Source organism: Lactuca virosa, chromosome 7 (assembly GCF_052849685.1).
Source record: "Lactuca virosa cultivar CGN04683 chromosome 7, Lactuca_virosa_CGN04683_v6, whole genome shotgun sequence".
Lineage (NCBI taxonomy): Eukaryota > Viridiplantae > Streptophyta > Magnoliopsida > Asterales > Asteraceae > Lactuca > Lactuca virosa.
Window position 1 is genome coordinate 180,776,432 of NC_136432.1, and position 23,132 is coordinate 180,799,563.

Here is a 23,132-nt window from a genome sequence, read left to right on the forward strand (position 1 = left end):
AGGCCGATGTTGGATCGATCGGTGATTGTGTTCATTGACGATATTCTAGTGTATTCGAGATCCAGAGAGCAGCATGAGGAGCATCTGAGGGAGAGCCTTGGAGTGCTGAGATCGGAGAGGCTTTATGCCAAATTCTCCAAGTGTGATTTCTGGTTACGAGAGGTCCAGTTCTTGGGACATCTCGTTAATCAGAATGGGATATTGGTCGATCCAGCCAAGATTGAGGCTGTCATGAGTTGGGAGGTGCCGAAATCCCCCACCGAGATCAGGAGTTTTCTGGGGTTGGCCGGCTACTATCAGAGATTTATCAGAGATTTCTCCAAGATTGTCGTTCCCCTCACCAGATTGACCCGGAAGGGCATTGCTTTTACTTGGGGTCCAGAGCCGCAGGCCTCGTTTGAGACTCTTCACCAAAGATTATGCGAAGCCCCGGTGTTAGCCCTTCCGGAGGGAATGGAGGATTTCGTGGTGTATTGTGATGCGTCTATATCGGGGTTGGGTGCGGTGATTATGCAGAGAGGGTACGTGATAACATACGCATCGAGGCAGCTGAAGCCTCATGAGACGAGGTATCCCACCCACGATTTGGAGTTGGGGGCAGTGGTGTTCGCCATCAAGATATGGCGCCATTATTTGTATGGGGTTCGGTGTACCATATAGACGGACCACAAGAGTTTGAAGTATCTGATGGATCAGCCCAACCTGAATATGTGCCATAGGATATGGTTGGATTGATGGGTTTTGAGCATTCTAACACTTCCTAAGTGTACATGCAACCCTAATAACCTTGGATCTATGTTTGTCTAATAATCATGCAAAGTTGAATTCCAAGGTTATATTCCTATCTAGCATACATGGGGAACATTTTTAACTTGAATGAAAGATAGAATAACTTACCTTGTTGTTGATTATGATCCTTGAAACCTTGTGAGCCTAGCACCCCAAGTGTGATGCCTCAAATGCTTCACACAACACCAAATGCAAAGGAGTAAACTTTGAGAGAATCTTACACTTGCAAAATCGGCTCTAGCCCTCTTGTTTCTTATGTGTAGCCTATTTTGGTGGAGAATGGGTTTCTTATATAGTGTTGACACATCTAGGGTTACACCATGTAAACCCTAATGTGTCATGACTCTTCATTTCCATGACCCATGGGTTTGTAACTCCCATGGAGCATCCATGGAGCATCCTATGGGTGGAACCCAACTTGATAATCCATGGAGCCTCTTAGCCCACTATATAAGATATGGAAGATTTACATAATCTACCCATATATTTAATTAGTTATCTTTTGATCACTTAATTAATTCTAAATTAATTCTTGATCAAACTAATTAAATAATATTATTAATATATTAGAACTTATAATATATTAATAAACCATAAGTGTTATTTCTCTCATTTTAGTTTATCCAATTGCATGGTGCCATGCAACCCAAATGGACCATGCCGGGTCGGGTCAAGTACATACCAGAAATAGTTATGGACTTAGACACCTTATCCAACAGTCTCCCACTTGGATAAGTCTAATAACTATAACTGCAATACTTCAGGAACCGATCGGCAATCGTAGCTCTTTTAAGGTCTCTCGGAACTGAGAAGATGATGATACGCCATTTAAGATAAGTGATCATATAGTCCTCTATTCTAGATATCAGCCGGACAAATACATGGAACAGTGTCTTACTTTGTGTCCAACAGTTTGTTTCCCGATTTCCGATTTGTTTGACATAGAACTCAATTGAACACATCAACTTAGTTCTGACCGGGCCCGGTACATAGGTCAAAACAAAATCATCGAGGGGCCCAGATATCAGCTTCTAATCCAAGAAGGAACAAATAAACTTCGACTCATATGTTTGTTCTACTACTCATTGAATTATACACAAGAGCACGTTTTATAACATCGAGTTACCAATGCGTTTTCGTACAATCAATGCATAACCAACTCATAAGTAACAAATCATATATCCAGGTTTGAAGACTTATATGATATTACCGTCTCACGATCACTCGAGATAAATTCCATGAAGTGATTCCAGTGAGCGTGGGTTGAGTCCAATGCTCAGAACTTATGAGCACTCATGAGTGTTGTAGCCATGTCCAACAACTTAGACCTCTGCAACCAATCATGACAGTCTTGATTCATACCTACTTCCGACATATGACCGACTGTGGAGGTTCGAATAATATGATATACCAAACATAATTATTCTGGAAGCCAAAACATGCAAAAGAAATATAGTAAACGATTGACAAGAGATAGCAACACTTTACTCATAAATAAAACACCTTTTATTCATCATCTAATGTCAATTACACTTTACAAATTTCAAGGTTATCTAACTACTAAATCTAATATCATCCTTCAGCCCTATGCTCTGAGCATGCTGGAGATGCTTAACCCGAGTCAGTCCCTTCGTGAGGGGATCTGTTGGATTCTCATCCGATGATACCCTCTTTGCCACGAGGAGTCCTTCTTCTATTCGATGTCTGATGAAATGGTATTTTTTGTCGATGTGTCTGGATCTCCCGTGATCCCTTGGTTCCTTGGCTAAGGCAACTGCACTTTCACTATCACAGAAAATTTCCATTGGCTCTTTAATAGCTGGTACAACTCCAAGGTCTCCAATGAAGTTCTTCAGCCATATCGCCTCCTTTGCTGCCTCGCTAGCTGCTATATACTCTGATTCGCAAGTTGAATCAGCCACTGTCTCTTGCTTGGAACTCTTCCAAGAAATTGCTCCTCCATTTAAGGTAAAGACCCAGCCTGACTGAGAGCGGAAATTATCCCTATCAGTCTGAAAGCTAGCATCACTATACCCTAGAACTCTCAAGTCTTCACTCCCACCGAGGGTAAGGACCCAGTCCTTAGTCCTCCGTAGGTACTTGAGGATATTCTTTACCGCAGTCCAGTGTGCCTTGCCAGGGTTCCCCTGATACCTGCTAACCATGCTCAAAGCAAAGGCTACATCAGGTCGAGTACACGTCATAGCATACATGATTGATCCTACAGCCGAAGCATAAGGTATTCGACTCATTTCTGCTATCTCAGCCTCAGTACTAGGGCTTTGTGTCTTACTCAATCCGGTGTTACTCTGGATGGGTAACTCTCCTTTCTTGGAGTCCTGCATGCCGAATCTCTTCAGCACCTTATCCAAGTACGTACTCTGACTAAGTCCAATTAGTCTTTTACTCCGGTCTCTCAAGATCCTTATCCCTAGAATATAGGCAGCTTCTCCTATGTTCTTCATAGAGAAACACTTCCCAAGCCAGGACTTAACTTCCTGCAGAGTTGGGATGTCATTTCCTATGAGTAGTATGTCATCCACATACAATACCAAAAAGCTAACTATACTCCCACTAGCCTTGACATATACACAAGATTCATCTTCACTCCTAGAAAAGCCAAATTCTTTGACTTTCTCATCAAAGCAAAGATTCCATCTGCGAGGTGCTTGCTTTAACCCATAAATGGATTTCTCAAGCTTACACACTTTATTAGGGTACTCTGTATTGACAAAACCCTCTGGCTGACTCATGTAAACATCCTCAGCCAACTTTCCATTAAGGAAAGCGGTTTTGACATCCATTTGCCATATTTCATAGTCATGAAATGCAGCTATGGCTAACAGAACCCTAATAGACTTAATCTTGGCCACTGGAGAAAAGGTCTCATCATAATCAACTCCCGGAGTTTGTGAGAAACCCTTTGCAACCAGTCGTGCCTTATAAGTGTGTATATTACCATCCATGTCGGTCTTCTTCTTGAAGATCCATTTGCACCCTATAGTCTTACGACCTGGTACATTCTCAACCAAGTTCCAAACTTGATTGTCATACATGGACTGTATCTCGCTGTCCATTGCCTCTTTCCACTTGGCTGACTCAGGGCCTGCCATGGCTTCCGCGTAACTGTTAGGTTCATCCAGACCTATCAGTGTCTCATCACTGATAAGTGTATCACCTTCCGCAGTAATATGAAATCCATAGTAATGCTCAGGTGCATTCCTAACCCTTGTGGAACGCCTCAGAGGTACAAACTTGTCAATTGGCTCAACAGGAGTTTCCTCCTCTAGTTGAGTGCTAGGGTTTGAAGTTCCTTCACCACTTGACTCTTGAATTTCTTCAAGGTCAACTTGCCTCCCACTGTCTCCTTGGTTTATGAACTCTCTCTCTCGAAAGAAAGACCTCCTAGCTACAAAGACCACATTCTCACTAGGTCTGTAGAAGAGGTAAACAAAGGATTTTTGTGGGTAGCCGATGAAAATACACCTCTCACTTCGAGGTTCGAGCTTATCATGAGTCTCGCGTCTCACGAAAGCCTCACAACCCCAAATCTTAATGTGGTCTAGTTTGGGTACTTTACCAGTCCACATCTCATGAGGAGTTTTGGCAACTTTCTTTGTGGGAACTAGATTAAGGATATGGGCGGCAGTATCTAAGGCATACCCCCAAAATGAGATTGGTAGCGAAGCTCGACTCATCATGGAACGAACCATATCCAACAAGGTTCGATTACGCCTCTCAGCTACACCATTCAACTGCGGTGTCCTGGGAGGTGTCAATTGTGAGACAATCCCACATTCCCTACGATAGTCGAGGAACTCTGAACTAAGATACTCACCACCTCGATCGGATCGAAGCATCTTAATGTTCCTGCCCAATTGATTCTCGACTTCCTGTTTAAACTCTTTAAACCTCTCAAAAGTCTCTGAATTATGCTTGATTAAGTAGACATATCCATATCTACTGTAATCATCAGTAAAAGTCAAATAATAACAATTAGTATCCCTTGTGGCATGTTTGAAGGTCCCACACACATCCGTGTGTATAAGATCCAACAAACCTTCACCCCTCTCACAAGAACCTGTGAAGGGTGACTTTGTCATTTTTCCAAGTAAGCATGATTCGCAACTATCATCTGACTTTAGGTCTAATGACTCCAATACTCCATCCTTTTGGAGTTGGCCTATGCGTTTCTTTCTTATATGTCCAAGACGACAATGCCATAATGATGCTTTATCCAAGTTATTATCATTAACATAATCAATATACAATACATTATTTCCTAAGTTATCAACCACAGATACAGTTTCATACACACCATCACAAGGTAATGCTTTAAAATAAAGAACATTATTAAAGAAAACATTAATCGAACCAACTTCATTATCAAATGAAAAGGTGAAACCTTGTTTATACAATGCATGAAAGGAAATAATATTTCTTGCCATTTCTGGCGAATAACAACATTTATTCAAATCTAAACTAAACCCACTACTTAGCGATAACGTATAAACTCCAATCTTGGTGACAGGTAAAGCTTTCCTATTCCCCATGATTAAGTTTATTCTTCCATGCTCCACATTCTCACTTCTTCTTAGTCCCTGCAAATCAGAACAGATATGAATACCACAACCGGTATCAAGGACCCAAGAGTTAGAATGGGGTGAGTTATTAGATAAGATAGTGTAAATACCTGCATGGTTGGGTTTAACTTTCCCATCCTTCACATCTTGCTGGTACTTTGGGCAGTTCCGCTTCCAATGTGACTTTTCATGGCAATAGAAGCATTCAGCCTCTTTTGGGTCAGAAGAAGGAGTGACGAAACCTTTCTTGGTTCCACTTGAAGAAGAGCCATCAAGGGTCCTAGCCTTGGTACCCTTCGAAGAGCTCTTCCTCTTCTTCCCTCGACCTTTCCCGATTGCCAAAACAGGGGCGGAGTTTGGAGTAGGAGTGTTAACAACCGACTTACCCTTAAGACCTGTTTCTGCGGTCTTGAGGAGTCCCTGAAGTTTGATGAGTGTGACCTCTTCCTTATTCATGTGATATGTCATGCGGAATTGATCATAGCACGATGGTAAGGAGTGCAAAATGATATCTATTGCAAGCTCCTCAGGGAAGTTCACATTAAGCTTCAGCAACCGATCCACATACCTTTGCATTTTCTGCATGTGGCTCGTGACGGATTCCCCGTCCTTCATCATGGTTGTTATGATAGAGCATATGATTTCATACCTCTCTTGTCGTGCACTTTGATGGTATCTTTCCATCAGATCTTGGTGCATTTCAAAAGGGTAGAAGTCCTCATAGGACTTTTGGAGTTCCGCTGGCATGGTGACCAACATGATGCATGCCACTTTTGTAGCATCCCTTTCATGTGCCCGGAAGTCAGCGATCTCCTGGGGAGTTGCAGTGGTCTCATCAATCTCCTTAAGCTCCTTGTCAAGGACATATTCTTTGTCCTCGTAGCGGGTAATCATCCTGATGTTTCTGATCCATTCATTGAAGTTGGATCCATCAAAAGTGACTTTCCCACACAAGTTCATAAGGGTAAAGGAGCCATTAGGATTAGAGCCAGAAGCAGCATTGTTTGAAGACATCTGGAAGAAGAGAACAGGATTAGTTTAGATATTAAGAGAGTCCTTAATAAAACACCCAAATGTAATATTAAGGCTAGAATCCAATCACAATATATTATAACTTAGAAGAGGTATGCCATAATCCAAGCTATAACATATTTGAAAGGTAGGTGAATGACGATTCACCAATTTCCACCATGAAAAACGAAATATAGATATTAGGTTTTTAATTGGTTCTTAGAAATTCCTAGATTCTTTTGAGATTCAATGAACTTTTCAAAGGCATGTTTCAATCTCGAGTGTGCCCTCCAAGTTTTGTGACTGGGATACCGAGGATCACAAAACGAGGTGTGAAGTAACCATGCAAATCACTTGGTACACTCAATGTTTATTACTCAATCGATGTGCCGGTTAACCACACGAGCTCCACTGACCTATAATAAACTTTAAGTCACCCTTTACCTACCTTGTTAAGTCCAAGTTAGTGTGCCGGTTAACCACACGAGCTCCACTAACGACTTAAACAAAGTGTAAAGTGTAATTTCATGGATTAGCACCTTATTCACATTTTCCTAAAGTAACTAAGATTGGGAATTTAATAAAAGCATTTAGTTACTTTATAATATTCATCATACTTTTAATGAGAATTTATAAGTCCTTGTCCTACCCGTTCGGCTAACGACCCTCCACCGATCAAGGAAGTGGTGGGTGAGAGTGGACACCCATTAAGTTGCCATTTTATAGGCAACAACCTTATACCCCCCTTATAGACCGGCTTCGTGAATGAGGCGTACTAGCGGTAAGACGACTTGACGTTATACATATATATATTAGTAACTTATAATATTATAAAGTATAAGGGTTGAATTTTAACTTTTAAAATTCTAAGGGTTGGAACTAAAGTTTTAATCAAGACTTTACATGTTCCAAAACTTGAGGGAAAGTTTTGTAAACTTCCAAAACTTTTCATTTCTTATAACTTATGAATTAATTGAGTAATAAAAATGAAGACTCTTCATTTTTATAACTCTTGTGTTCTTTTAATGGCTTTAATAAAAGTGAGACTTTTGGTTTTCCATAACTTGAGGACAAGTTATGGACTCCATTAAAACACATTATGATCATGAATTAAACTACCATGAAGGTTACAAACAATTACTATGATCATCTAATCTTCATAAGTTCAAGAACATGAATATGAACACTTTCAAGAATCAAAAATTACACTTAAAAAAAACTTGTAATTTAACGATTTTTTTTTCAAGCTGTTTACACACAAAAAAAACAACAAACAAACCAGGCTCTGATACCACTAATGGGTTTTGAGCATTCTAACACTTCCTAAGTGTACATGCAACCCTAATAACCTTGGATATATGTTTGTCTAATAACCATGCAAAGTTGAATTCCAAGGTTATATTCCTATCTAGCATACATGGGGAACATTTTTAACTTGAATGAAAGATAGAATAACTTACCTTGTTGTTGATTATGATCCTTGAAACCTTGTGAGCCTAGCACCCCAAGTGTGATGCCTCAAATGCTTCACACAACACCAAATGCAAAGGAGTAAACTTTGAGAGAATCTTACACTTGCAAAATCGGCTCTAGCCCTCTTGTTTATTATGTGTAGCCTATTTTGGTGGAGAATGGGTTTCTTATATAGTGTTGACACATCTAGGGTTACACCATGTAAACCCTAATGTGTCATGACTCTTCATTTCCATGACCCATGGGTTTGTAACTCCCATGGAGCATCCATGGAGCATCCTATGGGTGGAACCCAACTTGATAATCCATGGAGCCTCTTAGCCCACTATATAAGATATGGAAGATTTACATAATCTACCCATATATTTAATTAGTTATCTTTTGATCACTTAATTAATTCTAAATTAATTCTTGATCAAACTAATTAAATAATATTATTAATATATTAGAACTTATAATATATTAATAAACCATAAGTGTTATTTCTCTCATTTTAGTTTATCCAATTGCATGGTGCCATGCAACCCAAATGGACCATGCCGGGTCGGGTCAAGTACATACCAGAAATAGTTATGGACTTAGACACCGTATCCAACATGGATGTGGTAAAGGATTATGACTGTGAGATCCTGTACCATCCGGGCAAGGCTAATGTGGTAGCCGATGCTCTGAGCCGCAGGGCGGAGAGTGCCCCGATTCGAGGTATATGCATGAGGATGACGGTGATGACTCTAGTATTGGATGCCATCCGAGAGGCCCAGGCAGAGGCTATGAGACCGGAGAACCGCAAGAGAGAGCGGGTGATTGGGCAGGTATCCGAGTTTATTACCGATAGCCGAGGTCTTATGACCTTTCGCGGTCGGATTTGGGTGCAGTATACGGACGGGGCACGTAGCATATTGATGGAGGAGGCGCACAGATCGAGATTCTCGATCCATCCTGGGGCCACTAAGATGTATTTGGACATGAAGAGAGACTACTGGTGGCCCTGTATGAAGAGGGATGTTGCATGGGTGGTGGAGAGGTGCTTGACCTGTCGTCGGGTTAAGGCCGAGCACCAGCGTCCGCATGGAAAATTACAGCCATTGGAGGTTCCCCAGTGGAAGTGGGAACAGATTTCTATGGATTTTATCACCAAATTGCCAAGGACCGCGAGAGGTGTTGATACAATTTTTGTTATTGTGGATCGACTGACGAAGAGCGCTCATTTCCTTGATATCAGTGAGAGCTCTTCTGCAGAGAGGCTGGCAGAGATATATGTGAGGGAGGTGGTGTCGCGACATGGAGTGCCGATCTCGATTGTGTCAGACCGAGATGTACGTTTCACTTCCAGGTTCTGGAAGAAGTTCCATGAAGAGTTGGGAACGAGATTACACTTCAGTACTGCTTACCACCCACAAACAGATGAACAGAGTGAGCGGATGATACAGACGCTCGAGGACATGCTTTGTGCATGTGTTATGGACTTCGGGGGAAGTTGGGACACATACCTACCTGTGGCTGAGCTTTCTTACAACAACAGCCACCATTCGAGTATAGGTATGCCTCCCTTTGAGCTTTTATACGGGAGGAGGTGTCGAACTCCCATCTGTTGGGGAGAGGTGGGGCAGAGAGTTATGGGCAGCACTGAGATAGTGTTGAAAACGACCGAGCAGATTCAGTAGGCCAGGCAGAGGTTACTGACAGCCCAGAGCCGTCAGAAGAGTTATGTGGATAGGCGGCGATCCGAGCTCGAGTTCCAGGTTGGAGATTTCGTACTCCTGAAGGTATCTCCTTGGAAAGGAGTGATCCGATTCAGGAAGAGGGGCAAGCTGGGGCCCCGATACATTGGTCCGTTCACGGTGACCGTGAGAATGGGTAAGGTAGCATACCATTTAGAGCTACCTGCGGAGTTGAGCCAAATTCATGATACTTTCCACGTATTCCAGTTGAGGAAGTGTATAGCCGATGAGACGGCAGTAGTACCGCTAGAGGATATTTAGGTGGATGCGAGCCTGAATTACATTGAGAGGCCGATCGCGATCTTGGATCGGAAGATCAAGGTTCTGAGGAACAAGGAGGTGCCTTTGGTTCAGGTCCAGTGGTAGCATCAGAGAGGGTCCGAGCTAACTTGGGAGCCGGAGACGGAGATGCGGGAACAACATCCAGAGTTGTTTGCAGAGCAAGACTTCGAGGGCGAAGTCTGATTCTAGTGGGGGAGAATTGTAACATCCGAAATTTCAGGTATCATAATTTAAGTATTTATTTTTGAGTTAAGAAGAGGGACTCGACGAGTTGACGCCTAAACTCGTCGAGTAGCACCGCGGCTGATGAATCAGATTAATGAGTGGACTCGACGAGTCCGCGCTGTTTGCAAAAACCCTAAATCTTTGAGCATGTGCCCTATTTAAAGGACCTTATGGACTTCATTTGCGGCCACACACCCACTTGAGAGACCCTGTCGAACCAGAGAGCATAGAGAGTGAGGGAAGGAGCTAATTGCATCACCTTTAGTGCATTCTTGCAAGAATGAAGGAGGGATTTCAAGTAGGCTGATTGAGGAGCTCAGATCTGCTATCACTTCTTCAAAGGTTGCTGTTTGAGGTATGAATCCATACCTATCTTTGTATTTATAGTAGATCCCATGAATCTAGGGTTTCTTTACCCCCTTCTTTAGTTGGAATATGGAGCATGTGGAGTCCCATTGAGGAATACACTTTAGATCTGGATCTTGAGAGGTCCAGAGAGTCCCAATCATCCAGCTATATGCAGTCCCATGAGAGTCTTGAATCTAGGTTTCCATTTTAAGAGTTATTTCTTCAAATAGAGCCATATGTGCGATGCATGAGCATAAAGATGGAACCTTTATGTGACTTTTGGGTGTTAGAAGGCCAGATCTATAAGTTAGAGAAACAGATCTAACCTCAGAAGGTCAAATGAGTATTGCCATGGAGGAAACTCGCCGAGTCCATGAGAGGACTCGACGAGTCGGATCGTGTTGTCCCGCGATTCCTGACCAGTGGTAACCCGTCGAGTTGGGAGGTTAACTCGACGAGCCGAGTGAGGCCTTAGAAGGATTCAGAGGATACGCAGGCACTCGCTGAGTCACACGAGTGCACTCGGCGAGTCTGTTCAAAATTGGACCGTTGACTGGAGTTGACTTCATTTGACCTTAGGGTTTGGTCAAATTGATTAAGAGGGGCCAGGGAGGGGTAGGATGGTCTTCTACCCATTCTATAGAAATGAGGATGTAAAGAGAATATTGATTACAATTATTATCCTTGTGCTAGGCGGAGGCTAGGTCGAGGATATCGAGCACGAGTGTTTTCTATACATCTTACGAGGTGAGTCTTCTCACTATACATTACCTAGAGTGGTATCTATGTGCAGACCAGAGGGTCTTATGTGTTATGTGTATGTCTGAGTTTATGTGTATTGTGCTATATATATGCTATGTGTTATATAGATCGGACCGGAGGGTCCAACGATTTAGACCGGACCAGAGGGTCCAACGATTTAGATCGGACCGGAGGGTCCAATGAACTAGACCGGACCGGAGGGTCCAACGAGCTACAGGACTAGAGGGTCCCGCTGAGACACATTGACCGGAGGGTCTTACCGAGTTATAGCCTCGAGTGGCTTATGTGTTGTATGTGGTATTTTGGGGAACTCACTAAGCATTTATGCTTACCGTGTTATGTGATATGTGTTTCAGGTACTAACGAGGGCCGCGGGAAGGCGCCGACGTGATTTGTACACACTGACAGAGGATTTTGTATTTGAGATTCTGGGATATGTTTTACCGTGATAACATTTGATACACTTGAGTTGAGATGATTTATATGAGATATGTTATGTTTGAAAAACGAAAAATTGTTTTGAAAATTTACGTCGTTACAGTTTTTTTGAAAAAAATGCAGTTTTTTTTTTAAATTGTACTTTTCTAAAAAAAAGTAATTTTTTTCATTTTTATTTAAAAATTCATGTTTTCTGAAAAAAAAATCTCCATTTTTTTAAAAAACTTTTTATTAATATTTCCAATAACAAAAAAATAAACATTAAATGAAATCGGTAAGATGACGATCATGCCATTAATGAGTTAATTTTAATCTAACGCTCCACCTTTAGTTATCAGGTTCTCAGGAAACTATGAGTTCCCAACGGATCTCACCATATATATATATATATATATATATATATATATATATATATATATATATATATATATATATATACCGGTTCCGAGCGGGTAGCGGTTCCGATCGTTTCCGAAAGCGAGTACATGGTTCCGCTGCTCATCCCTAGAAAACGTACAAAACAAAAATTCTAATAAACATAAGTCTTCATCATTAAGTAAAAATATCAAACATACAAAGTACTATTAAATAATTCACGACATCTTGATTCTAGTCTTAAAAAAACAAAAAAAAAACAAATCAAAACAAAAGAAAACAAAGTTGACAACATCAACATCAAAATACCATGAAATGTATCAAAATCCAAACATCAATCACATTCTAATCTTCATCTAAAGAAATCCATGTCAATTTCTTCTAATGCAACTTCATCATCTTCATTATTAAATAGAAATTTAATTTTAGTAAAACTTATACTCAAATAAAAGAATAACAATACTATTTATAGAATAATATAAAATACTAACCTTGATAAACTTGGGGTTGAAACATTGTTGATTCATTGTAGTTTGGTGGTTCTTCTTCAACCATATTCTCCAATTCGTTATAACGTAGTTTATCTTCCGGTATTTCATCAACAACCCAAACTCAATAGAAAAAAATATCAATATACTTTTAAACATAAGTAAAGAGATAGAAAAAAGTTTGAAGGTATAAGTTATCTATTTTGTAGACACAAATTATAGTGAACACAAACAAGGTCTTTAAGCCTTTGATGCTCCAATTGATTCCTTCTTTTAGTGTAGATTCTCTTAAAGACGCTCCAATTCTGCTCACACTCGGAAGATGAAGCAGTTTGGCTTAAAATTCGAAATAAAAATTTTTGCAAAGTCGGAGCATTTCCACCATGTAATTTCCACCATTCATCTAATGGAAAATAACAAAATAATATAATGATCTTTTTGCTATAATTTATCATTAATAAAAATTTGAAACAATGTTACCTGGACGACGAGTAGTATTGTAAGAAGAAAAAGCAAGTGTTCTACCAAAACTACATTCATGTTCATGAAACAACTTTAGTTTGTCTATGAGAGTTAGACATTTGAGAGTGCCAAAACTATTATAGCGCTCAATCATATCCATAACCTTCGCTGGTTTCTTACAAAAACTTATTTGATCATATTGAAAGATTGAATTCAACCAATAAGCAGCAGTATGAAGACTCTTACGCAACATCCTATCACAACGATTTTTAATGTTGTTAGCATAGGGGTGTACAACTCTCTCTTGTTGCGAAAAGTTTCTTAATTCCTTTTTTTTGCCCTATACATCCCTTCGTATACATAACCTAAAAAATAGAAAAAGAAACCATCGATTAAAATAATAATAATAATAATATATTTGTGAATAAATTACACGAATGACCCCTATGGTTTGTGGTGATTTGCACGTTTGGTCCCTAACTTATTTTTTTTAACTCGGGAGGTCCCTACTATTTGTTTTTGTTACGCGCTTGGTCCCTACTGTTTATTTTTGTTTTGCGTTTGGTCCCTGACTTACCTAAAAAGACTATTATTTAAATAGGAAAAAATGATGGGGTAGGTAAGGTAAGGTGAAGGGGGTGGGGTTGGGGGTGTGTTTATTTAAATAAATTAAAAAATCAAGGGAAAATAGTCTTTTTAGGTAAGATAAGGACCAAACGCGTAACAACAACAAACAGTAGGGACCTTCCGAGTTAAAAAAATAAGTTAGGGACCAAACGTATAAATTACCCTATACCATAAGGACCATTCGTGTAATTTACTTTATATTTGTAAATATCATTAAAAAATATAAAAAAGTTATACCTAAAGCCAGCTTCTCATCCAAATTACAAATCCTTACAAGTCTCAACATAGGAGTCATCACCTCTACTTTACTATGATAGCACAATTATTCCAAAAGCATTCATTCAATATAATAAGCTTAACTTTTTTTTTCTTTTTCCAATCTAATCACTTTTTTATACTCTAGAGAGGTGACCATAGCTTGCAAATCATGTTTGTGATGACATAAAGTCTTCAATGAAAATAAAGCAGTACCAAAACGTGTGGCACCCAGACGAATATTCACTGTCCAAACAGGTATTTTTCTTAGCAAATTTAATGGCCATTTTTGGTTATAAATAAACATTGTAACCCTCGATGGAAGTGTAACCAAATCAACGAATTGAGGCATCTCCGACATGTCCTTCATAATCAAGTTCATACAGTGAGCTGCACAAGGAGACCAAACAATAGAGGAATATTTCTCAAATAACAATCTTCCTGCAACCTTATAGTTTGTAGTATTTCAGTGACTAAATGAATTATATTCTAACAACCAACAATCTCACTAAATAAGTTGCATAATCTTTGCGCATTACTCTCAATATTCGATAAATCAACTGATTTAATGAAGGAAATCCCTTTTGCACAATACACCATAAAATTGATAAGAGGAGTTTGTCTTCTATCCCACCACCCATCACCTATAATTGTACAACCATTTTTCTGCTCAGTAACGTCAATAAGAATCAATTGTAAGTTGTACAGACTGTTTCACATCTTTCGACAACGTAACACGCATAGCATGATATGAAGGTCTTGTGTATCCATGACCCATACTAGCAACTTTGCTCATTGCTATTTGAAAAAGGGGAGAATTCACGGCATTCATAGGTATGCAAGAATCATAAAACCGCATAGCAAGAGCTAAATCTGTATCATGTCGTCTTTCCTTACTTTGCAATGTTTCATTAATCGACGGTTGTGAAGGATCATGCATTCCTCATTTGGAAAGAAAATGGCACGGTTTATATTTGGGAGGTAAGAGGAGCTTTTCTCTTTCCATTTTTAGAGTTATTTGTTGGGTGAGTACTTGAACCTTATCAGCATCATCATCAACATCATACAGGTTATGTACATTCATCCCCGAGCTATTACCGAGCACAACGACACGTTTCTCTTTTGCTTTTTGGGTATTTTCATCCAATGAACTTTTTATGAGAAACTTCATATCTCCATGACTACTCAGACATGCTGCAATACTACCTGGCACTGAAGCAAGGTGTTGTTTCATTCTACTAATACTTCCACCATTGTATGTTTTTTCATAAAAGGTACAAAGATATGACTTTTTTCAAGCTCAATATCGTAGTTCAGTAATATACCTCCAAGTAGGATCCTTTTTTGATTGAAGAATATGTTGAGTAGAGATTTGTGAACCAGATGGGACAGAATTCGACTATGCTTCGGATGGATTAGATGGATTGTGAAACATCCAAAAATATGGTCCCAAAAAATTTCAATTTAATAATAGATAAAATAGTAATTTCCCATAACATCTAAACATTTGAAATAAACTAGTGTATCAATTTGTCATAAACCAGAGTAACACATCATAATAAAATACCAATGGTATGTGCGATGTACTCATCCCGAGCTCTTCCCCTTGGAACCGGAAGTACCTGAAACATAAACTGAAAACTGTAAGCACAAAGCTTAGTGAGTTCCTCCAAAATACCACATAGCACATATCAAGCAATAATGAGATACGGGCCCCGTGCATACTCGGATAACGGGCCCCGCCCAATGAGATACGTGTACCGCCCACACTCAGAATAAAATAAGATACGGGCCCCGCCCACACTCGGATTGAAATGAGATACGGGCCCCGCCCAAACTCCGAGAGAAATGAGATACGGCCCCACCCACACTCATGTAACGGGCCCCACCCAATGACATACATATACAAGCACATATAAGTATCACACAGACAACAAGTATAAAGCATAACCAAATAAGGGTCGACCTTGGTGCCTTATGTGATGACAAGGATCTGATTGCGCAGAGACATGGTTTGAAAATTCAAACCTTGAGTTAATGCTTAAGATCAATGTCTGCTTCTGAATATAAGTTACAGTCAAGTCTGACAAGACCAGTCGAGACTGAAGATAAGAATCAACAAAGTACTTCAAGAATTAAATAGGGAGTAATTAAAATGATCTAAGTAAAGACAATAAATGAGAAAATAGAATGTTTAAATATTGATTTTAGAGAAAAGTGAAAGTGAAGTAAATGCGAAAATATCTATCTTTGGAGCAACAATCCGTCATGTATTCTTGTCATTAAACACTCCTTAAATAGGAGGAGGAGTACATCGTACAAAACGGAGTACATATATCAGACTGGACAAAAGAGTTACTTCTGACACTCTGATTATCCACTTTGACAAAATAAATTAAGTCCTATGTACTGTTACATCAAACTAAACGACAAGAATAATAAAAGTATTGACGGGTAGACTGATTCGGTCATAATCTTCATGCACTTGACTTTCGGACGTACGCTCCACTCCTAACCACATGAAAGGTTCTGGACCAGATTGTGTTCCGAAACTAATATTGACTTCGGAACATAAAAGATTGGGGATTGTTGGAGGTTCACTTTTAGGTTCCAACAGTCTCCCTCTAAGTGAACTTAGCAATCCAGTCCGTTTAGCTTGATTCTTCCTTGATGAACACGTACGCCCTGTACAACCATTCTATGACTTCGATATACCACTGTAACTGACTCACAGACTTTGCTTTGACATGCTCGGGTGCTTCGGACTTTGAGGCTCGACTGATGAACTTTTGAAGGACTTTGGTAGGAACAAGGTGTTTGTCAAGGACTCGAAAGATGTCATTGTTATTTATTTTTCTTTGAAGATAGACAAAACCTAGTATCGGTTCATCGATTGGTCTTTCTGCTAACAGTTCAGCTTCTGGCAATTTGAAGTCGATTTTGGGCAAATATTTCTCGGTTCCAAATAAATGGGCCAGCTCACAGTCACACCGGCAAAACTCAGCAACATAATCGTTGAGGAACCTCAAAGCAGTGTGGTAAGCTCCCATACTGAGATCATCATTTTGAATGGTTCGGAAGTGAGCAACGATAATGAGAATGTCGCTTGGGTTGATAGCAGGGAAGTCAGCATCAGTAATGGTTTTCTGCGTTGATTTGCTTCGGAAGATGTGGTACTGGAACAATACACAGTTGAGATCAAATTTGGTCAGGATCTTCCTTCCAAATCCGGAAATTTTGGTGATCCTTTTCCAAGACCACACTTCTTTTTGAGGAAGTGCGTTCTTGGAATAGAATGTATTTAATCTTTCGCGTTCTATCCGGATGATCATTTGAGGATCATCTTCCAGATGGAGAGGATCAAATTTGATGTAGTACTTGCTTTAGGGAGAGAGAGGCAGATGCGGTTGATCCCAATTGTCATTAGGAATATCATAGTACATGAACGGTACTATGTCCAAATCATGAATAATTCCTTCCCTGAACAGAGGAGAGAGACCAAGCATTGGATTCAGATTGTCTTTGAGGGCTTGAATCTGAATGCTTTCCTCGAGTGCTTGATTTATTTCTTCCTGGGACCAAACCTCTTTTTTCTAAGAACGTGGTCCGGAGGGATGAGTTGGATGGAGTTTGGAGATGGGCTTCTTTCCCTTGTCTTTTTGCCTGTTGAGGATAGAAATTATGTGCTTCATATTATCATCGATAACATATTTCGCAAGAGAGGAAGGTAGGGGCTCTTCTAGGATATCATTTGGAATCTGAGTTGAAGATCCTTCATCAATTTGAGTAATCTTTGGAGAGGGAATCGAAGGCAGCATGGAGGGAGTGGCTCGGAAGGCATCAACTGCTAGTTTGGTTTTAGCCTTATCCATTTCAATACTTCTATGAAGAACATCTACAAGATTGGATGGAGAAGAGACTGCTGACCAGATTCTTTGCTCTTCCTCTGTTAGCACCTTAGCAGGATATTTCGTTGGAGCTTGAAGTCCTAACACTCCGTCCTTCACAAACATATATTCATCACTTAAATCATCATCATCATCAACAACATCACCTGGAGAACCTAAAAGGATTTGTAGAGAGTTTTCAGAGCTTTCATCTCGGAGTCTGAACTCCGAGACATGTTTCCATGGCTGAGATCTTGAATTGGGTCCTTCTCCCCCTCTTGCAACGGATGGCCCAGCAACCGGTGCAAACATAGATGATTCTTGCAAGTACGAAAATTGTTCAAACACCTTTTGAAAAACTGATGTTGAGCTAGAGAGTGAGGGAATCATAAGCTTCAGCTGTGGGAGCCTGAGCTTTGAGATGATCAAACAAATTGGAGAGCATCTCATCAAACTTGTGCTTCGGAACATCCACAATGTTCCATGATGCTCAGATAAGCTTGATATGAACTTGCTGCATGATTAGATTGAGCTCATCTTTCTTCCAGATCTCCTTCTCAAGCCTATGAATTTGTTTCTCATGACGAACATGAGTTTGTTTAATAAGCTCGTTAGTGGTACTAACTAAGTCGTCATGAACATTCAACATCTTGGTTATTGTGTCGAGGTAATGATCAACAGAGGCGTCATACTTGTGTTCCACCTCCTCAATGGTGTGCTTGAGCCTCAGAGAAATTAGTTGATCAAGTTGAGATTCTCTTTCAGCAGTAGTGGGTCCGGACCTGTTGGCTTCGGACAGTGATGAAAGGATTACATCAAGCTTGGATTCCAGTCCGGAAACCTTATCGTCAATTTTGGCATTAAGTCCGGCCACGGAAGTCTCGATAACACCAATATTCTTCATAGAGTCGGAGACGCTGTCTCGGAGTTCCAGGATGCCAAACGGATCAATGTAGTTTCCTGCGGAAGATCCGGTGTCCAAAGTGGAAGTCTGAGACACGTGTTTGTCTGCTTGTTGAGTCACTGGAGTTTCCGAAGAAGGATTTGGCTTGGTAGTTGTAGTTGTTGTGTCTTGCTTGAGAGTGGACTCAAAGTTGGCTCCAATATGCGTTTGAGGATTGTCAACTTGGATTTCTTCATGAACTGGTTCCGAAGATGAGGAAGAAATTCCGAAGTCAAAATCTTGTCTTGATGAGGATGGATTGGATGCAGCAAAGAAGGAGGTTAGCCTTGGAAGAGCAGCAATAGAGGCACTTAAATCATCGAACAGAACTTCATCGAAATGTTCTTCACTGGGATGTGGGTGCATAGAATCATGATGAGCAAGATTTGGAGTTTTTCCGGAAGCGAACTCTAGATCTATGATTTCATCAATAGGCATCGTGAAGGGCATGTTGCTTTGGATGGCCCTATTCCTCATGGAGATGAGAATAGCTTCGACCTGAGATATGGTAAGCTCCGGATGTCTGGAATGCACCCTGTTCACAAAATCTTCCCACAAAGGATCGTTAACGCCTGGTCTTCCTGTACCCTTACCGGGTATCAGACCAATTAAGGCATCTGAGGTTGGAGGGACTGCTCCAGCCTCAGAATTCTTGAGGTCCGGAACGGGGGTTTCAGATTGTGTATGTGTAGAAGAAAATGGGATATCAAATGTGACACGTGGGTTTGTTCCAGGGGCAAGGAACTATCGTCAACACCGACATCAACTTGTTGGGAACGTGAGGGTGGATTATGTGTAGACTCCCTGTGGGTGTGTGCTTGTGTTTTTGAAACTCCGAGGGGTACCTCTGAAGAGTGTGTAGATGGGGTAGATGGATGGCCATAGTCAGCCAAAATGTCCTTGGTTCCTTCCTGTTGAGAGGAGGAACGGACTTTGGTTCTCTTTATGACTTTGGGTTTGGAAGGAGAAGATTTCCTCTTGGCTGATTTCTTCTTCTTTCCACTGGAGGGAACTGTTTGTGCTACTTCCGGAGTGGGCTCAACGGGGACCGGGGCAGATTATGTTGGGGCATACACAATCAAGGTCTCCATGTGATATTTCAAATGAATGGATCCGGAAGGTAGGATAGCCAACATATGTGTAAGAGTCGAAGTATGTTGTAAGGTCTCGAAGGTTATTTTGTATTCGATAGTTATGTAATGTTATTACAAAGGCATAGTTGTTTCGAAACTGTAATGTCTTAGTCCTTTGTATTTTTTGTATGCTTTCTATCTTTCCTATAAATAGGGAAGGATACATAAGATAGATAGAACTTTTTCTACTCTTCTGTCTAAAACTCTTTGTATCGTGAAAGCATAATATGAGCTGAAACAAGATTATATTTACTCTCTGTGTTCTTAATTCATTTCAATTCTGATATTGTTCCATTACTCGATTAAATAGCTACTACATTTGGTATCAGAGCAGGAATCATAATGTAATGATATGATTTTCATCTTGTATCAATCGTATTTTGAGTCTCGTCTTGGATTCAAAAGTTTCCGCACTTTTGGTACTAAAAATCATCTTTGATCTTCAGTTGTGATTCGATTCTGCAACTAGTTTGTTTAATCGAGTGTTCTGCTTGCTTTTCTGATCAATTCATCCATAAATTTTCAAATTTATGAAGTTTTTCTGAAAATTCGACCGTGCGTCAATGGCGAATTTCAATATGAACACGATGACGTCTTTTTCTCTTATGCTAGGATCTTCAACAAAGATTCCTATGCTTATTCCAGAGTATTATGATCAGTGGGCAGATCGCATGGATGATTACTTGAATGGACTCGATGAGGAGCTTTGGGATTGTATTTTTGGAAATGTTCTTCTTCCAACGAATGTTTAAAATATTGATTCATCCGATTCAACTCAAAGTGTTACTGATCAATCTACTAGATTGAAGAAGAATGAGAAGAGGTGTATGACAGAGCTTCGTAGTGCTCTTCCTCCGGTTGTTTATAACTACGTTCGTAGTTGTAAATCTGCAAAAGAGATCTGGAATACTCTCAAGGAGAATGTTGCAAACTTCACTTTGCTAGTTTCAAGGCACGCACATATTTCAAACACCGATTCGGTTTTCTCAAACCAGCGTGTCAGAGCAATGACACCTCCAGTGCCATAGAAATATTTGGGTTTAGCATTTGAGAAATCTTTATACGAACACTCCCTTGGGTGTCCAAAACTTTCCCCGTGATTTGAATTATGAGCACCACTGCCAGCTCCACTAGTACCATTGGCGTTTATTTGCGTCATGGCAGCAGGCATGGCAGCGGTTACTGCTGCTTGGAAGACAGCAGGATCATACTGTGGAGGTGGTGGCGGTGGTGGAATAGGTGGATTGTTGTTGAAACGCCTATTTGATTTATGTGGCGACATCTTTTTCTACAAAGTTTGAAGAGGAAAAGATGTTAAGTTCTCTATAGTAGTTACGATTCAGGTGATATTGAACAAGATATATCTTAGTTCTAAACGTATTATATCCTGACTTTCATAGTGTTCAATGATTTACAATAGAGGTCTACTAATATAAGTAAACAACCGCTGATGCCATTATAGTAATACTTGTAATAAATTTGTATAGTGTGTTCCATACCAGGTCTCTCTAAAATTACAATAAGTAATCATAGATTACCATAAGTAAGTAAATTGAAATTACGAAGTCATGAAGTGAGTGTTAACTAAAATGCTTGTCAATTTCTTTGATATATTTGATACATAGTGTTTTTGGAAAATGTGACCTTGGTACAGTTCTATAATACATCAAAGTTTAAAGGAAAAATCTTGATAGCATTATGATTCCTTGAATAGTATAAACACCAAGACACAGGGTTGAGTTTATATGTAGATAAGGTAGTATCTAACACATATCTGTAGTCCTAGTTTATATAAAAAATGTGAGTAGTTTAAACACTAATCGTGGCGGGAACAGTCCTGAGTACTGGACTCAGCCACATGGTGCTCTGCTTCCACCAAACGCCTCTCCAATGTAGCCTGATGCTCCCGAAGTGCTTTTATTTCGGTTCGGGCAGCAGCCATCTCTTCTTGAAGAGTTTCGGTATGGTTCTTGTTCTGATCATGGTCTTCGTCTAAGCAACGAAAGTTAACCACAATAACCTGAGTGGTATCATTAATTTCCATGATTTGGTAAACCGATGCTCGTGCTTGATCCCCGTTATGAGCGATGCGGCGTACTATAACAAGAAGGGCCCTGTTTGTTGAACCTCCTTCGGAGAGGTTATAGAAGCCTCTTTCCATTCCGTAAGGAGGGCGTTGGCCTTGTTCTTCGCTCCAGCTGTGTAAGTCTATATCCCATCTTGGTGTCGGTCCTTGAAAATCCTGTCCGACTACGGGATATTGATCTGCATGCGGTAGATTGTAGACCTTAGGATCCGAGTCGGAGCCTTCTGAATCCTCTTCATCTTTGACTCCCATTATTTCTTCAGGATCCTCCTCCAGATCCTCTACAATCCAAGCACCATTTCCTTGATTTGGAAAATAGGGGTCTCCATATAAGCGAAATCCTGCCATTGCGTCTGTGCGAGAATAGAAATACATGAAAAATCAAGAGCATGATATATGTTAAGGCCTAGATATTACAATTATGGTTCTTATAGTATCATAAAATACTCCTATAGTATTTTAACTTTATGTTTGGTTCTATAGTTCTTCTGGTATATAGGTTTGGTAAGTTTTAGACTTGCTGCAACACTAGGATTACTCCCAAACACATGTTGGTTGTATCTCCAATAAATATAGTTGACCAGCCTATATTTATTCAAGATATGATTACATAACTGTCCAGGTTTAACTGTAGTGTTCAACACCAAAATACTTTTATGTAGTTCTCACTGTGATACTGTTTCTTGTATGTATGCATGTTAGTATACTTCTTATAAAATACTTAGATTTTAAAAGTATAATTTTAATCAGAGCGCTTCAGCCTCATTGTATTTATAGTTGTATACCTTTTATGGTTTGATATACTTAGTTCACTATAAAGATTGCTCTAATACCAATCTGTCACACCCCCAAACCGGAACGGCGGAAACGTTCGGGGGCGGATGACGTCATGTACAGTATCACAACCATTGAATAATAGTAATCAAAGTACGACAACCATGTATTGATAAAGTACAAGTTATTACATATGTGTTCAAATCATTGTATATTGACACCAAAAATGTATATCAAAAGTTAAAAGACTTGAGTCTATGAAGCTCTGTCTTTTCAAAAACTCGTGGTTGTACCTGTTTACTGATTTCCTGAGAATACAAGTAGTTTTGAAAAGAGTGTCAACAATTAAGTTGGTGAGTTCATAAGCATGTTTGTAACTGAAATCTGTTTTCTGTTTCTTTGAAACAGTAAGTATGTTTTTCCCAGAAAATCCTATATTTTCTATTGTAATGTATTGTACTCAAAACGTG

At 39.9% G+C, this 23,132-nt stretch overlaps 1 protein-coding gene across 1 annotated transcript; it reads right to left on the reverse strand.

The window, feature by feature from the left end:
• Positions 1-12,359: 12,359 nt before the first annotated feature.
• On the reverse strand, positions 12,360-14,779 carry LOC145127362 (uncharacterized). The gene is made up of 9 exons (XM_079062577.1): positions 14,558-14,779; positions 14,334-14,505; positions 13,983-14,229; positions 13,822-13,892; positions 13,304-13,322; positions 12,976-13,211; positions 12,809-12,898; positions 12,499-12,618; positions 12,360-12,406 (listed from the first exon to the last, which is right to left on the reverse strand). Exons 1-9 carry the CDS (start codon positions 14,777-14,779, stop codon positions 12,360-12,362), a joined length of 1,224 nt encoding a protein of 407 aa, XP_078918703.1.
• Between the last annotated feature and the right edge of the window lie 8,353 nt (positions 14,780-23,132).

Excerpts from the sequence above, each read along its gene's own strand:
- LOC145127362 (XM_079062577.1), bottom strand. The coding sequence starts at position 14,779 with ATGCATGATCCTTCACAACCGTCGATTAATGAAACATTGCAAAGTAAG. Across the intron at positions 14,506-14,557 it reads GTGTTACGTTGTCGAAAGAT|AAAAATGGTTGTACAATTAT; the intron begins GTGAAACAGTCT and ends GTTACTGAGCAG. Across the intron at positions 12,619-12,808 it reads AACTGCTTCATCTTCCGAGT|TTTGGGTTGTTGATGAAATA; the intron begins GTGAGCAGAATT and ends TTTTCTATTGAG.